Source organism: Neolamprologus multifasciatus, chromosome 23 (genome assembly GCF_963576455.1).
Source record: "Neolamprologus multifasciatus chromosome 23, fNeoMul1.2, whole genome shotgun sequence".
Taxonomy (NCBI): domain Eukaryota; kingdom Metazoa; phylum Chordata; class Actinopteri; order Cichliformes; family Cichlidae; genus Neolamprologus; species Neolamprologus multifasciatus.
Window position 1 is genome coordinate 3,063,337 of NC_140460.1, and position 16,869 is coordinate 3,080,205.

Sequence of the window (16,869 nt, forward strand, 5' to 3'; positions counted from 1 at the left end):
GCGCCACGGACCGGTTTATGCCCGACAATAGTTTCACGGACCGGCCTTTAAGGTGTCGCGGATGAATACAACAAAATAAAACTAGTACCGGTACCGAAAAAAATGAAATTTATTCATAACACACGTGAAAAGACCAAGGAAAACCGAGTAAACGATAAAAACGATAACAAAATAATGCTAAAAACCCTGAAAACTATACATTTCACACCTGAGCCTCAACTCTCGCGGCCCGGTACCACGGACCGGTACCGGTCCGAGGCCCGGGGGTTGGGGAGAAGATTAAAGGAAAATCGTCAAATGCTGCTTGTAGTTAAAGGGGTACAGTGTAGTTATTCTGAGGGAGCGAATCCTTCTTTTTGAAAACTTTATTTTGTTGTGCTAAATGTGCTACCTCTTAGCATCATGCCCGAATAACCAGCAGCTTGCCTGACTTTAGCAGTTAACTTAAAGCAAAGCCGTTAGCATGGCTAGCTTAGAAGCTTAATCCTATCACTACCTCGCTTCTTGTCATTTAGCATTTTTCTTCTCATTTCCCGATTGGTCTTTTTATGTTTCTGTATATGACCACAAGGAACACATTGTTTTTCATGTGATACGGTACCCCAAGACCAGGCTGTCTGTGCTAACTCTAGCTGCTAAGCTGGTGTAAGTCCGACTGTCTTTCTAGGATCCGGAAAGCTGGTGTAAGTGTCGTCCTCTTTCTAGGATCTGTCTTCAGTTCAGGAGGTCAGGTCGGCCTGGTCGCAGCATGAGATGAATGGGTGTGTGTGTGTTTTGTGTGTCAGTGTGTGCATGTCAACAGCACATGGCTATATCCCCATTGCCCCCTGTAACAGTGAATGACTACTTCTAGGAACTCATTTGAGTTGTCTCAGCAGGCGAAGCCAAAAGGGCGGATGCCCGATTTGCATTGGGACTTTCGGCCCAGCTGTTTGTTTGTTTTCCAGGACTGCTTCGTCAGCCTGTTCTGTGTTAGCTCGTGTTGTTTAAGTTCCAAACTTTTATCACTTGCAAAACAGTCTTTATCTTGTCCCTGTCGCAGTTATGGGCTCCTCATCGATTCTCTGTGGGCCTGTGTTTAAAAAAAGAAAAAAAAAAAAAAAAAGGTCCCAGTGGCAGGTCAGTGTTTGATTTTAGAGAACTACAAACGTGGTCCGCCTGTGGGAAAACAATATATGTACTTTCCAAACAATTTGCTTTGCTTGTATGAATGCTTGCTATAGAGAAACTGAAAGAAATGGGGGAAAGAGTTCATTCCTCTTCTGTTCAGAAGTATATTTGATTTCACTGGAGGGTTTCACAGGGCAGAATTTGGGGTCAGAGAGGTTTGCCATCTGAAGCCTTTATGTTGTGACAGCCGTAAGCCTTTATGGACACACTTTTCTTTATGTTTCCAACAAGACAGGAATGATGCACAGCTGTAACATCTGTTCTGCTGGTAAAATGAGCGGTATTAATTTTGGCTGACAAAGCAGTATGAAAATGGAACAGGTGTCCTTGAAGCAGCTTTGGACAGAGCGCTGCTTATGTAACAGTGGACTGTATCTTTATTTTCTATCACCGGCAACCATTCGTATCTCCTAAAATCACAGCTGTGCAGAAAATAAACAGGGGCTTTTCTCAACTCATGATCTAATGTCCTCGCACAGGCGGGGCGATTAGGAGTGTGTGGTGGTAGTGTTGGTGCAGTCGTGAGGGCTGGGAAGAGAAGGAGAGGAGTGCCCTCCCCCAGCCAGCCATCCATCCAGCCATCCGTTGCTACCTTCTTCCTCCCTGGGTCTATTCGGCTCTCAGTCCCCTCCTCCCCGGGCCTCCCACCTTCTTGACAGCTGGCCTGCTGAGCTGCACATACTTACCCGGGGATAAGAGGATTTACTGACACAATTGATCAGATATCAACCTCATTTAGTCAAGAAATGAATGTTAAAAGGTTGGTGATTTTTATGCTGGTGTGTGCAGACAATTTGAGGGGTGTTTTTCCCCCCCTCTTTTAGTGTGAGCGAGTATGTGCGCATGCAAGGAGTGAGTGTGATGGTTTGCAGCCAGCGCAAATGAGCCGGACTGGCAGCGCGGAGATTTCTTAATTACATGTTCACTGAATCTAATGAGCTCCTCAGGCTGTCCGTCTGATTACTTTAGGATGCATTCTGCTCTATGTCATTTGGTCACGGCACTGTCATCTACAGACTTTAACTCATTTTGCATAAAAACACATATAGAGTACACGGTTATTGAACAAATCCATGCACATGCTCCTTTTTGTTGGGGTTCATGTGATAGATATTGAATTTTATGTTGTCATTTAGGAGTGGTTCTGCTGCTCCCACCCCGTCATCCCCTCGCTGTGCACTCCCAGTGCTGGTCTGCTCTCCAGACGGGAGATATTATTAGTTTGGTCTTATTGAATTACTACTCAGTGCAGCGCTCCATCCAGTTACAACCCAGTAATTAACTGCAAGGGATTTAGAGGGTTTGTGATGTTTTTTTTTAAACCTGTTGATCATCAGATCAATGTGATGTATTTGTGGCTTTGGGTATTCCTTCCTTTGGCTTTCAAAGTAAATATGATCATCTGACACAGCAGAAGCAGTTTGATGAGGATGTTTGAATCTTTTGCATGCGAGGGAACAGAATAATGTGATGTTGTTAAGCTCAGTAAAGGTCATATTAAGAATTATTGTTAGTATTCACTGGTCTGGTTAAGTGGTTAGTCTATAAAAATGCCTCGGAGGCAAAAAGTACTAATCCCAATTTTCCAAAGACCACAGGAAAAAGAGTCAATCTTGATGTGTGTGGACATGGTTTGCACAGGTTAGTTTAATATAACACTACCGCGATTGGTTTGTTATTGTTGATAACTGTGCAATCACTCTACATTCAAAGATCTTTCAAACACAATAAGCATATCAAAAGGGAGCTAATATGGAAATAGGCTGATGTGCTGTAAAACTGTATGGGTTACATTATATACATATTTATAAAGTTGTGGCATATTACATATTTTAGCAGGTTATTGTGCGAGTCCTGCATCCCCCCTCAGTGCAGTCATTTCTGGGAACGATCAGTAGAGACCTGCGCTGCTGCAGACAAAACTCTTTTGAACTTGGCTCAGGAGTTTGGTAACAAGTGACCTTTGATTTGCGACACTAGTGTTCAAAGGTGCCCTTCACTGCTCTGTTTGCTCTCAGATAGATGCTGGAGTTGCTGAAGCGTTGCATGGGTTTAGGCAAGACTGAGAGGGAAAAGTTAAACGACATATTTGCGAATGCTGCAGACTGCTAACGCACATTTCTGTGCCATGAAATGAATGGAAGGATTATGGTCAAATATAGTCCGTGCATTTAAGTCTTTGTTGTGCAAGTGACTTAGATTGGACTGCCAGTCGAGGCGGGTCGTTCAAGGATAGGCTTCTTTGAGCCGCTCGGGGCCCATTTGTGCTTCCTCCACTGAGCATGTTGGCCTTCTTACACACGGACACAAAACACGCACACGCCCTTCCCAAAGCATGCTCACCTCTTGAGCAATTCCCTTTTAGGCATCCCACCAGCTGACTGTCCACGTGCTTTTCTTTTCCCCTTGTGTAATGCAGCCACGAACACACTCAGGTCTGGGCGAAGATTTGTTAGTGTTGTGTAGGGCTGGGCTATATCATAACGTTCACGGTAATACCGGTGTAATTTTGGGCAACGATAGGAAAATGACATATTGCGATAGAATATGGGTAAAACGCGCATGCGCAGTGCCTTTGTTTACACACGCACATAGCGGCGACGCAGAATGAGAAGAGCGAAAGTGGATCGTTAAATGAAACGGATGAACCAGAACTGGTTTGTAAAAATGCTGCAACTTCAGTGGTGTGGAACTGGTTTAGCTTTCGTCCGTCAGATACACAACAAAGCACTATTTTTGGTAGCGCATGCTAGCGGGCCGTCGTTATTACCGTGTTGTTTGGAAAATACGGCACACTTAAAATCAATCTTTTGATTTTTCTGAAAGTCGACAGAGCCCCTTATAATCCCGTGTGCCTTATGTTTGAACTCTGGTTGTGTTTACTGACCTCGAAACTATTTTATGTACACGGCGCTCAGCAATCTGTCAAATGTTTTAGTACGACTTTGCTAGGCTACGAAGCCGCACCGCTTGATGGATTGTCGGAGCATTACGGCTATTGTAGGCGGAGCCTCGCGGAGTGATAGGTGCTGATACTGTGCTTCAACATAATATTACCGTATTATGTGTGTGTATAACCTCTTTTTAAGTTTTGTGGATATTATACATGGTTATGCTGAGGATATGTCGGCCAGTTTCCACTGGAAATGCCTTTTGGTTAAACTGTCAGCAAGGAATTTGCATTTGCACTGTTAAATTTTTATATAACTTTAATGCACATAAAAAAACAGCTGCTTGCTTAAGTGAAAATACATTGATGGGGTTTTTGCACTAATAAAGTTGTGGAGTTGTAAAGTATTTTGTCTCGTGTCAATTATATCGTCAGTTATATCGTTATCGCAAATTTTCAAATGTATATCGTGATAAATATTTTTGGTCATATCGCCCTGCTCTAGTGTTGTGTCAAACATGTATGTTGTTTTTCAGAGTTTAAACGGACCCTGTCTCCAGACAAGCAGGAAATCTGAACATTTGGGTCACAAATAGAACTGCAGCGATCTATCCACCGATCTACCTACTTTACTTTTCATTTCTCTCCATATTTTCATCCTCATATTATCTTTTGCATCTAGTCTTGTTGGTCTTCAGAGCATGTTGCCAAACTATTGGCTGCTGGAGTACCCTGTTGCCATATCTCCCACTCTGTACTAGAATAGAATGGATCTTTATGAACCTCCAAAGGGAATTTGTCATGCACATAAAAGAGGGGTCATTGCACGAAATCAGACACAGCACATGTTGTACAGTGGACGTCTATTACATAAGAGTGTTGATTGGATGAAAATGCACTCGGGAAAGTTGGGAACACTGCCACATAGTTGAATTTCAATCTATGTAGTGCATTTTGTAACAGCCTGGAGTGTGAAGTATATTTCTTTTATCCATTCAGCTCTGTGGGAGAGAGGGGAAGGCCCCGAAACATTTCTGCCTGCCAGGGATCACTCATGGAGGGCTGGAGAAAGTGGGCGAGTAAAGAAGGGGGTGGAGGATATAGTTTCACTGCTAAACAGGAAGTTGCACAACATCTGTTCCTTTGCGTACAGAGAGGGAGTGAATGGCCAGCTGTGTCCTGCTGTGCGTCTTTGTGCAGAAAGTGCTGCGTCCAGCCCGACAATATGACATTATTCCCTTTTCCACAATTTCTTCATATTTCAGCGCAATGCTCTTTCATTACTCAGTCACCATTTCCTTTAATGTGGTACAAGTGGGTGCTAAAGGTTAAATATCACAGCAACGTTTCAAAACTGTTTCAAAATGTTCGACAAGTTGTTCTGAGTAAAGCCTTAAAACTGAAGTCACAAACTTTTTCAGGTCTAAAAGGTCAAAAACAAATTGTGACACAATTTTTTCCCCCAGAGTCAGATAAACAAACAGATTAGCAGCATTAGCGTTTAGCAATTTTGACACATTTTGATCAGATCAGATAAGGAAAACCAAGTTTAATTTATATTTGTGTGTTCCATTTCAAGTCACAGTGACAACGTTAGCAAAGGGGCCTGCAGAAAAAGCGATGACGGCAATGAAATTCAAAGTAAATAAGATGATGCGAACTTCGAAAGCAGATGTATAGGATGTTTTCATTCAGTGGGAGCAGGAAAACTCTTGTTTTAGGCTTTTTGGTGAAATCTAAAATGCACTAAATAAATTTAAAAGCCAGGAAAAAGAACATGCTTTTGAAAGAGTGCTGACAAGTACATACAATTAGGATTTTGTGTAATTATGACATACAGGAGGAGCTGAGATGGCACTTTAGATTTAAGATTATCACACAGACTAGTCGCAGCGAGGTCTAGGTCATAGCTGATCCTTCTTTTTTGTACTGTTGATTAGTTGTCAGAATCTTTTCTGTGGTAAATCATTCTTAAAATGGTGAAAATGTCCCTTCTTTTAAATCTTGCAAGATTTTTCTAGATGTCTTGTTTTGTCTGGTCAACAGTCCCACAATCCTTGGACATAATCAGTTTACTGTCACATAAGAAAGGGGGAAGCATCAAATTCTTCACTTTTGAGAAGCTAGAACCTGCAATTTATTGGTAACTGTGTGTTAAATGAGACTTCACAATAAAGCTCTTGGAGCTCTTGCTGCCCGGCTAATCTCCAGCATCTCAAGGGTCATGCTGTAGTCACGCTGTTTTTGACTCATGATTTTAATTGATCACTAGTATTTTCTTGTTATTTACAGTATTTTTAGCAACTCAGATTTGTTTACAACCATGAATCTCTACTAAATGAACTTTCAAGGGATAAAAGACTCCATTATCATCTGTTGGAAAGTGCACAATCCATAATCATCTTTTAAACTTTCAACTTTTAAGTTAAGTAAGTGTATTTTTTGACATTTGGAGATCTAAGTTATTAGTAGTTGTGACAAAAAGACATCAAATCCTCCCTTGGGGCTCTCTCTGGGCACCCGGTTCGGCTTTGATTCAGGAAAAAAAAAAAGACCTTTGAAGATTATAAGAAACCCAAAACACAGGTGCTGTTCATTGCGTGTCTGTGCAATCATGCCACAACCCAGCTTTATAGATGCACACGGGACACAAGAATGTGACATTTAACTAAGAACAGTGGTGCAAAGCCCAGTTTCACGCTGAGTTTGTGTGTGTAAATGGAGGCAGGGGATATACACTGACAAAAAAGCCAAAACGTCTGCAGGCTTATCCAAATGTTTATGTGCATATGGTGGTCTGTCACTCTTCATCAGTAGCATTTTACTCAAGAAAGCCCAGTTTTGTTCGCGTTGTTGAGTCATCACCATTAGCCCAGAGGGCTGCTGCTTATTGCATCTGTCTGTATTATGATAGCCTTTGGCATTTGTGTAAAGATGTGTCTTGGTCCCTTGCTCGTACACACCATATGTATATGATGGTATTTGCTGAATTTGTATTACTCGCAGCTACAACACATGCATGAAATTACACACCATGCTCTGTTACCCAGCTGACTGACAGCTTTTCTAAGTAGGTCATCTATGTAAATGCCAGCCTGTCAGTTTACATCAATGGCTGCTGAGCAAAGTCAGCATCCTGTGACCAAAATCAAATGGGCTTCACTCTGTGTCGCTAAATTTACACTCCAAAAGGACACATGGCACCACTGGCCAACAATATATAACCCAAACCTGGATTCTAATTAGATAACATCATTTTGTCAGTTGCTAGACTTTATGTTTTAAAGTGTGATTATTTAGTGTATCCATTCATGTGAAACCTTGAAGCTAATTTTTATACAAATGTATCAAATGACTAATGGTAATGTAGAGACGTCCTTTTTGAACAATCCACTGATTTCCGTCATCTGACTGTAGAGCAACATCCTGATCATCGGTTTGGTTTTATCCTCCACAGCTTTACTGTTCAGGTCACTCTTCGTTCTATAATTATTGTTTCAGAAAAGAAACACTGAACACATCGGCTCAGTACCAAATAACAAACTATGGCTATGTCCACATGTACACGGGTATTTTTGAAAACGGAGATTTTCCGTTTTCGTTTTAAAAAATAATCCCGTCCACACGTAAAGGCAGAAATGAAGGAAAACGCTGCTAGGAACATGCCAAAGCAGCAGGTGGCGCTATATTCCTAACAGTGTAGAAATGTTGGCCAATCAGAAGTCTAGAAGCCTCGGCGGGAAAAAGTAAACAAAGCTGGGGCATTGAAGCAGAACCGAGTCGTATGTGTGGAGGGACAGTAACTGTGTGTGTATATGTAAGCATTTAAACACTGCAGAGAGTACAATTAACAATAACAGTATTGTAGAAATTCATTTAACCGAAACAATAACGTGGCGCACAGTGTGACGTCAAAAAAGGCGCACATCTTTGACGCTGCGTTTTCTCCGTTTTTCTCGTCCACACGTAATGCAAAAACGGAGTTTTAGAAAATATCCACCCTGGCCGGAGTTTTTAGAAATCTCCGCCGTTTTCAGTGACCGAAAACGCCGTTTACGTGTGGACGAAAGGTGCAAACGCATAGAAAAATCTGCGTTTTCAAAAATACCCGGGTACGTGTGGACGTAGCGTATAGCGGAGCCGGATTTATTTATTTTTTCTCCAAGTTGGTGGAGACTTGATAGCTAACAAAGGTTTGATGTGGTTTAATTTTATTTTAATTTATTCGCCTCTGTTTATTAGTTTTATGTCTATTGTATGTGTGATTCAGCAAATCTGTGGTGTCGAGTTCAGCTCCATGAAGTCAGACAAGTCGGTATTGGTTTCAAACTTGTTACACTGTCACCCAATACCTCCAAAGTCATGGATTTTAGATTCAAGCAGCTATTTTGGATGCAGCTAAAAACTGGCCTTGGGTGGATATTTTGATTTTCGTAATACACAAAATTCCCAGATTAATAGATCCTTCTTAGGACCAAAGTTAGCAGAGATACTGGGTTATATAATGTTTCTGTTATTCTGCCGCTGTGTATATACATAAATATTAGAATCGCCTTTGAATAGTCTGCTGTTCAAGTGGCTTTAGATAGTGCCTGTGACAAGCAGTGTCTGCTCAAAGTACAACTTCGCAAAGAAAGCATGTGTGGTAGCATGGATGCATTTGTTTGTGTAGGTGTACCTTCCTAATTCCTTTATTCCTTTATTCCTAAATCCAAAGCATTTGCTTGTTCTTTTCAACATGCACCTTCTTCCTTTCCAGACTCTACAGGGCCGATGAGTACAGCCCACACCCACCCCCCTTTGATGGGCAGCATGGTGGGTCACCCATCAGTCATCAGCACCTCCAGGCCCTTACCGTCCCCCATGTCCACCTTGGGCTCACCAATGAACGGCCTGGCCTCTCCCTATCCAGTTATTACATCTTCCCTGGGCTCGCCCTCTGTATCGCTGCAGTCTACTCCCAACATGAACTTTGGACCACTCAGCAGTCCACAGGTGAGACATGTCAGATAGATAGAAGATAACAATGAATTGTTGTTTCCCTAAATGGCTCGAGTATAAAGTTGCTTTTATGTATCCATGAAATTATCATGACAGGATTATTATATTTTTTTTGCATTTATATTTGAAATGTTTGTTCTTCTTTCACCATTCTCTGTCAAAGCGAACTCTTAAGGCAGGTAAAAGTTTAAAAAAATATGCACCACTCAGAGCCCCATTTGGAAATACTAGAGAATGTGTTTTGAAGCAGAGTTTGTGTGTTTTAAGGTAGTGAAGAATGCAAATACTACTTGCTAGAACTGTTACTCTTGGCACATGTATTAAATAACATGTTTTTCGGTGGTCATGTGCCTGTATTGCTTGGGATCTCCTCCAGCAGACAGGACTTTGAAGGTTAGCCATATCCAATGTGTTTGGCAGGCATACCTTGGCTTTACTCTCACTCTTTTACCCTTCTGCTGACCTTTAAACTTTTCTCCCTAAAGGTCATCCATGAGTTCTGAATTACTACACTCATGGAAGTGGACATATAAGACACAGTATGACTATTAGCCCCTTAATGGATTCCTGAAAGACGGAGAAAGGGCAGCCTAATTTTTCCTGGTTTCTCCTTCTTCCTTTGCGGATGTTTCTATTTATTTGTTTTACTTTTTTCTGCTCATTTAGGCATATACTAATAATACCGAGGCTCTTTACGTCACAGGAGCTCTGTTGCACTTTTTAAGCTCAGCGATTTGACAGTCAGCCATACAAACAGAAACAAAGATGTTTGGATGCACGTGGTGCTTTCGAGGCTAGATTCAGGACCGTGCTGTTGGGAATAGCAGGCGATGATTTTGGCTGTTTCGCTGCATGCCAAAAACAAAGCTGCTGGCAGGTTTTTTTATCATGTAATGTATGTTTTTCATGGAGTGAAGATTACGAACATGACATGACAACATGGGGCAACATAGGCAAATTCATGATTACAGCTTAAAGTCTGGTGAAATCATGATTTTAATTCCAAGGAGAAATTATGTGTAAATAGATAACTGATTTTCTGATCAGTTAAATAATCAGCGATTTTAATGAATTCATCAATCAGCAAAAATTTACTCAAAGAAAATCCATTTCATTTTACAGAAATCTTTACATATAAATTTAAGAAACAAACACGTGCATCACTCAGTAAACCTTGCATGTCTCATGCAGTATTTTCTTCGTACCATGTGTTGAATAAAAAATGTATGAAGCATCAATAATCCATATGCAGTGCTCGTAGCCGTTTTCTACAGCATCCTGTTGTCTGTGTAAAGCTGCATGTTGTCTAAACCACAGTTTAAAAACACCTATTTTTTTTAAGGTCGTGCAAAATTAATTATGAAAACTGTCTGCTACGCTGAATAGCTGCTCACTACAGACTCGCCAATAAGCGAGCACGCTGTTGCTAAAAGCTTGTTTAGGGTGTGACCGTCTCCCTGCAGGCAGCATGCTGAGATTAAACTGAATGACTGCAAAAAGAAACTTGTGTGATGGTCTCTGCTGCAAATTCATGGATATAGTCCTAAGTTCAGACTGCCATTGGAGAATATTGAGAGTGCACTTTGTAAATAAGTGATAGGATCTGTCAGAAGGATGTCCGATACTGCATATCATGCTGCATCATATAGTACGAGGTATATGTAGGCCAGGCTTGTTTTTTTTCTGGTTGGAATCTGGAGATCACGCAAATACGCGAGAGAGGACAGGCTGGACGATAAGAAGAGAAAGAAGCAGATATGAAGAAATCAAAGGAGGCTTAACTTGTTGCTCTTTTTTGGGGAAACATATTATATTACACATCATTTCTAAATTGGCCATACTTTGTGGTTTGGAGTCTTGATGCACCATATTTGGGAGTTACTCGTATATCTCGTGGGGTTCCTTGGGATCAGGTGCGAAACCCTACGCTGCAGTAAGAGATATAAATCATGTCAATTGAAGTGTGCATTATTGTGCATCTACTTGGGATTAAACGCTGCTGTAAGCACTGCTTATGATATAAAAAAAAAAAGGCAGATAAAATACATTTGGCCTTCATTAGAGGTCTAACAGAAATGCCAACTGTCATCACAAAGCGTAAAATTCACCATGAGTTCCCTCTGCTGCTGAGTTTGAGTACTACACCTGCTCCACGTGACTCCCGCTTCCTGCGACTCTCCCTGTCAGCAAACATTAAAAAACCTGTATGACAGGCCTCAGCCCCTCCTACAGGCTGAGCATGTGATCATACCAAGACACTTTCACAATAAAGTGTGTGGGTGGGGGAAACAAAAAACTATGAGTGAGCGGAAGACAAAATGAGAAAATAGGGGAAGGGAGAGAGTGTCATGAGACTACCACAAACTTTTCACTCTTACTTCCCCTCTGCTTCCTCCTCTGCTCTGTTCCGTTCAGCTCTCGCCACCTCAGCTTTAATTCTTTGTTCTCTCTTCCTGTCATCTGCAGATGAACTCTATGAACAGTGTTAGCAGCTCAGAGGACATCAAGCCTCCGCCGGGCCTACAGAATCTGGGAAACATCAACTACCAATGTACGAGCCCGGGAGGGATGTCAAAGCACATCTGTGCCATTTGTGGGGACCGCTCCTCAGGTAATGTTAGCATGTAAGGATGGAGGAGAGGGATGGGCAAGCATATTTACACTCCCACTCACCACCACAGCTCCCCCCACCCAGATGAGAACAGATAGCAGACAAAGACGAACTTGTTTGAAGTCGTTTGTTAAGTATTTTGTCAGGATTTGCGTGGTATGTTTCTGCAAATATCTTTTATTGGTATGTTGTTGCAAGTAGGTTGTCTATCATACAGAAAACACACATTTCCAATCCTAATTCTAAAGATGTGCCCAGAAATTAGTCTACAAGCCAGTGCGACGCTTTATGCGCTGTGATGCAAGCTGAATAGTGGTCCTAATCAATATTGATCCTGTGGCTTTATTCTCCTCAGGAAAGCACTATGGTGTATACAGCTGTGAGGGATGTAAAGGTTTCTTCAAGAGGACCGTGCGCAAAGATCTCAGCTACACTTGTCGAGATAGCAAGGAGTGCCTGATTGACAAGCGCCAGCGAAACCGCTGCCAATACTGCCGCTACCAGAAGTGCCTGGCCATGGGCATGAAAAGAGAAGGTGTGTATGGAGGGTTAGAAAAAGGTTGGTTGGAATTTTTAACAATATGTGACATTTTGCAATTTAAAAAAAAATCTCATGTGGTTTTGTCTTGTAGTGAAACTATAATTTTCAGGTAAATTCAGTTTTGTTTATTGACTGTTCTATATAGCGCCAAATTATGACAAGAGTCGCTTCAAGGCGCTTAATATCGTAAGATGAAGACGCTACAAGAATAGAGAAAATCCCAACATTCAGACGTTCCCCTGTGAGCAAGTACTTGGCAACAGTGGGAAGGAAAAAGACCTCATGGCTAGGGATGGGTATCGTTTAGGTTTTATCCGATACCGGTGCCAAACCGGTACTTTTGAAACGGTGCCGGTGCTTAAAGAATGGAGAACACAAAATTGGTCCAAAAACCTCTCATGTTCAGCTGTTTTTTTGTAAAAAGATAACAATGTTAGCCTTTTCTGCAGCTATGGGGCATATATGGTATCACTCTTGGCTGGAAGCAGCTTAAACAATGGAAAAAACACAAACTTTGTCCAAAAACCTCTCATGTTTAACTGTTTTCCACTTTTTCTTTGGTCATTTTAGCCTTTTTGGCCAGGGTGAAGGGAGTATCTGCCATCAAACAAGAAGACAGCCGCATGTAGCTATGATGATGTTTGCTAGTTCACCTTACATACATTAATGTAATAACGTGGTTAGCCTACTCAACGTAAATTACACACGAACAACATTAAGCTACTCACGCAGAGAAGAACGGCTGCTGCTGCATCATCATCCTCATCATTTCTGCTACACTGGCAGGGCTAGGGGCCAGGACTCTCCTCTTTGGGTTTTGGGGGATGTTGCTAACTCCGGGTCGATAACAGGCACCACACCTGCAGTAGATGTGCTCGGTGTGAGGTCTCGCAGCAAGCTATCAAATACGGTGCATTTCTCGGTTTTAAAAAAACGCTATGCGTCGCCAGGTGTTTCATCAGATTTGAGGTGTTACTTCCTTTGACAGCATCACAGTATCAGCTTAAAGCACTTGTTGCAGCTGCTGAGTTTGCATCTTTTGCTGTGAAGTACAGCCAGACTTTGACCGCTTCGCCTTGGGCATTTTTAATCTGTAGCTCTGCTCTAAAAGAACGTACGTACCTGGACCCGCCTACTATCCTCGGAAACGTAAAATGATTGGTTAGAATCTAAAGTGTATCACAGCTCAGGGAAAAAAGCACCGAAATAAAGCACCGAAATGTGCGCTGCTTTTCAGTCTGGTTACTACTGTTTATGACAGAACCGGTGCCATCATGGCACCGGATACCGGTACCCATCCCTACTCATGGCAGAGGGGCAGCTATCTGTCGCGATTGGGGGGGGGGGGGGGGGGGGGGGGGTTTGAGTTATCTGCTAATATTACGGATTTTCTAGTCACCAATTCAGGACGTTTAAATGCTGTGTGGTTTTTTTGTGTGTCTGTGTGCAGCGGTGCAGGAAGAGAGGCAGCGTGGGAAAGAGCGGGGTGAGAATGAGGTAGAATCCACCAGCAGTTTCAACGAGGACATGCCTGTGGACAAGATCCTAGATGCCGAATTGGCTGTAGAACCCAAAACAGAGACGTACAGCGACGGCAGCCCCGGGAACTCGGTAATTAATACAGACACTGGTCCATGTCTCTTTCACTGCTTGTATTATGAATCTGAGGCCGTTTTTCTGGGGAGAAACTAGATGCCAAGATGTGCTGTGCTATTAAGATATACTGATCTTATTATAAACATAAACACACAAGCTTGGCTAAATAGTTTTGAGTGTGAAGCTTGGACCGGATGCAAATGGGTCAGTTGAATATAAATAACACAAGCTGAGGAGTTTATGGGAATAAATCTAGGCTTTGCTCCAAAATTGTGACAAGCTACTTTGTGCGGTTGTCATAATCTCCTGGGTTAATCTGTTGAGATGATGTAGCCGAGCTGCCGAGCTGCTCTGGTCCAAAACGAACTCTTAAATCTGAGACGTTAGTAAACAAATTAAGTAAACACTGATCTGGCAATTTACTGGGTATGAGCTCAAGGACTTAAATGAATTTTAAAACCTAGAGGTTGGGTAACAGAGCCACAATTTAAAAGCTGTGTGGAACTTGGATTGAATTGTGCTTCAAGATATTTCTTCTTCTTTGGTATGTAGAATTTAGGGTTGTATTAAAACTACCGCAAGCAACGAGAGGAAATTGTTGGTTTAAAAAGAGTCAGAAATAGCCAATGTTGCACCTGGTTACCAGCGGTTGCTAGGAAAAGTTTAGATGTCACTAACAGTGCTTCCAATCACATTAAACCGGTCTGGCACTTGTCCTACATGTTCTTCTCCAGACCAATGACCCTGTCACCAATATCTGCCAAGCAGCAGACAAGCAGCTTTTCACCTTGGTGGAGTGGGCGAAAAGGATCCCGCACTTCTCCGAGCTCCCCCTCGATGACCAGGTCATCTTACTACGAGCAGGTAGACACGCAAACACAAACCAGTGCATGCGGCAAGCTTATGCTCACACAAACATCAGACCACACACTCATACGCGGCAGTTTCCTGCAACAGCCCTTTATCCTCGCTTTCCCCCCCCTCACTTTTTGTGTAGTATTTTCATTCAGAGTAGTTGTCGAGCCGTTGTCAAGCAGTCTATTTAAGTCTTTTTTTTTTTGTAACATCTAGTTTAATGGAGCAGTGAAACCAAAATAACTGGACCATTTGCAAGTCCCAGCAGTGCAGTTTGCTGCCAGTGCTGACCTCTGCTGGGAGGAGATTTAACACATGCCAGGACGATAAAGTGAAAAAGTCACAAAATGGATAATTAATTTTAAGCAAGCAGGGAAATTTAATTTACACGAACTAAAGACGGGCGTTAAAGAGACGAGTGGATCGAGATGTCACTCGTTTTTCTTTGTTCCTTTTTTGTGTCCAGGCTGGAACGAGCTACTGATTGCATCATTCTCGCATCGCTCGGTCACGGTAAAAGACGGTATCCTGCTGGCAACAGGTCTTCATGTCCACAGAAGCAGCGCCCACAGTGCTGGAGTTGGCTCCATCTTTGACAGGTAGGAAGGATTGAAAGATGAGGCAAAAAGATCAAATAATGTGACATTAAGGCTACGTTCACTCTGCAGGTCTTGATGCTCAATTCCGATTTTTTGATCAAATCTGATTTTTTTGTCTGCTCGTTCACACTACAAATAAAATGCGACAACAAACGCGCTCTAGTGTGAACGCTCAAAGTGGCCGCATGCGCAAAAGAAGACGTCACACACAACGCGCTCTGTTTAGACCCAGAGCAAACAGCATTGTTTGACTGATGGCCCTTAATATAAAGACTTCGGACTTCACGTTTCCCAATTTTTGCTTTAAGTTATTTTGTTATTTACATAATAATGTAAATAACCTAATAATGATCCTTATTGCTGTTTTAGAGGAGCGGTGCTTCAAAGGATAGTTGCAGATTTCTGTCAGAATCTGCAGATTATACAGTACAAATAAAATGTTCACGTTTCTCCAACGTTGTCTTCCCAACAGTTTCACCGGATGGCCAGGAAGCGTTCGCGATGTCTTATCAGGCGCTGATAATTGGCGTCTGTCTCGTGTCAGTGACGTAAAAGACGGATTTAATGCGACTTGACCGTTCAAACAGCAGCTTTCTGAAACATCGGATATGTATCGGATTCAGTATCACATACGAAAGTGACCCAGATCGGATTTGAAAATATCGGATTTGTGCCGTTCACACTGTCACACCATGATCGGATATGGGTCGCATAGGGTCAAAAAAATCGGATTTGATGCGCTTTCACCTGCAGTGTGAACGTAGCCTTAGACTCCTTCATGATTAACCTCTTAATTCTGTATATTTTGTGATTTGAGGCAACCCCCCAACACCACCGTTAACTGGCTGTAAATGTTACTAATGTCTTAACTGCATTCATTTCAGTGTCTTGTCATTTAAGCTAAGTACATATTTGCATAGAAATGCAAATTCTTTACTGAGAAATGATTCTAATTCTTATACTGATTTAATTCAGCCCTATTTTTGTGTCATTGTTTCTTTCTTGATTTCCTGCAGAGTACTCACAGAGTTAGTGTCTAAAATGAAAGATATGCAGATGGATAAGACGGAGCTCGGCTGCTTGCGAGCAATCGTCCTCTTCAATCCAGGTCAGTCTGGCCTCTTGAGACTGTTACGTACCACCCAAAACAACATTTTCAGACATTTCAGTTGTTATTTCACTGCTTATTCTAGTAACTGCAGAATCACTATACTGGATTCATGAAGTTCATGTGAACATATTTGTCAAGTGTAATGTTGGTCATCACAATATTATGGCTAGTTGGAGAGATTTTACTGTGCACCCATGTGTTTCTAATGGCTCAGTCAGACTAGACTAAAAATAGGATAGTAATCTACTTTATATCAAGAAAAATGAGTGATTGCCTGGATTCTTTTTGCTGATTAAAGTAGTTGCAGCAACCATTTTCAATTGCACAGGTGTCTTGGTAGAAGAAAACAACGTTGCTGAGCACCTGTGTCCTATAAATCAGTCAATTAAGCATCCTGCAGCAATTAGGTCACTATTTGTGGAGGAATTTCTGAATCTCTGTTTAAAATTTATGAGGTTCTGGCTGGACTCTAAATGTAATGATGCATTCAGTTTC

General features: G+C 41.9%; 1 protein-coding gene across 5 annotated transcripts in view; it reads left to right on the forward strand.

The window, feature by feature from the left end:
* rxrgb (retinoid X receptor, gamma b) overlaps positions 1–16,869 on the forward strand; it is a 35,588-nt gene that overhangs the window by 15,057 nt on the left and 3,662 nt on the right. For 3 of the 5 annotated variants that reach the window (XM_085152134.1, XM_085152133.1, XM_085152131.1), the window contains exons 2-8: positions 8,820–9,055; positions 11,528–11,672; positions 12,028–12,231; positions 13,664–13,824; positions 14,544–14,673; positions 15,131–15,263; positions 16,280–16,371. In XM_085152134.1, the coding sequence (XP_085008260.1) occupies positions 8,820–9,055; positions 11,528–11,672; positions 12,028–12,231; positions 13,664–13,824; positions 14,544–14,673; positions 15,131–15,263; positions 16,280–16,371 (1,101 nt within the window). The remainder of the gene's footprint in view (positions 1–8,819; positions 9,056–11,527; positions 11,673–12,027; positions 12,232–13,663; positions 13,825–14,543; positions 14,674–15,130; positions 15,264–16,279; positions 16,372–16,869) is intronic. The other 2 variants (XM_085152135.1, XM_085152132.1) reach the window with 1 other exon arrangement.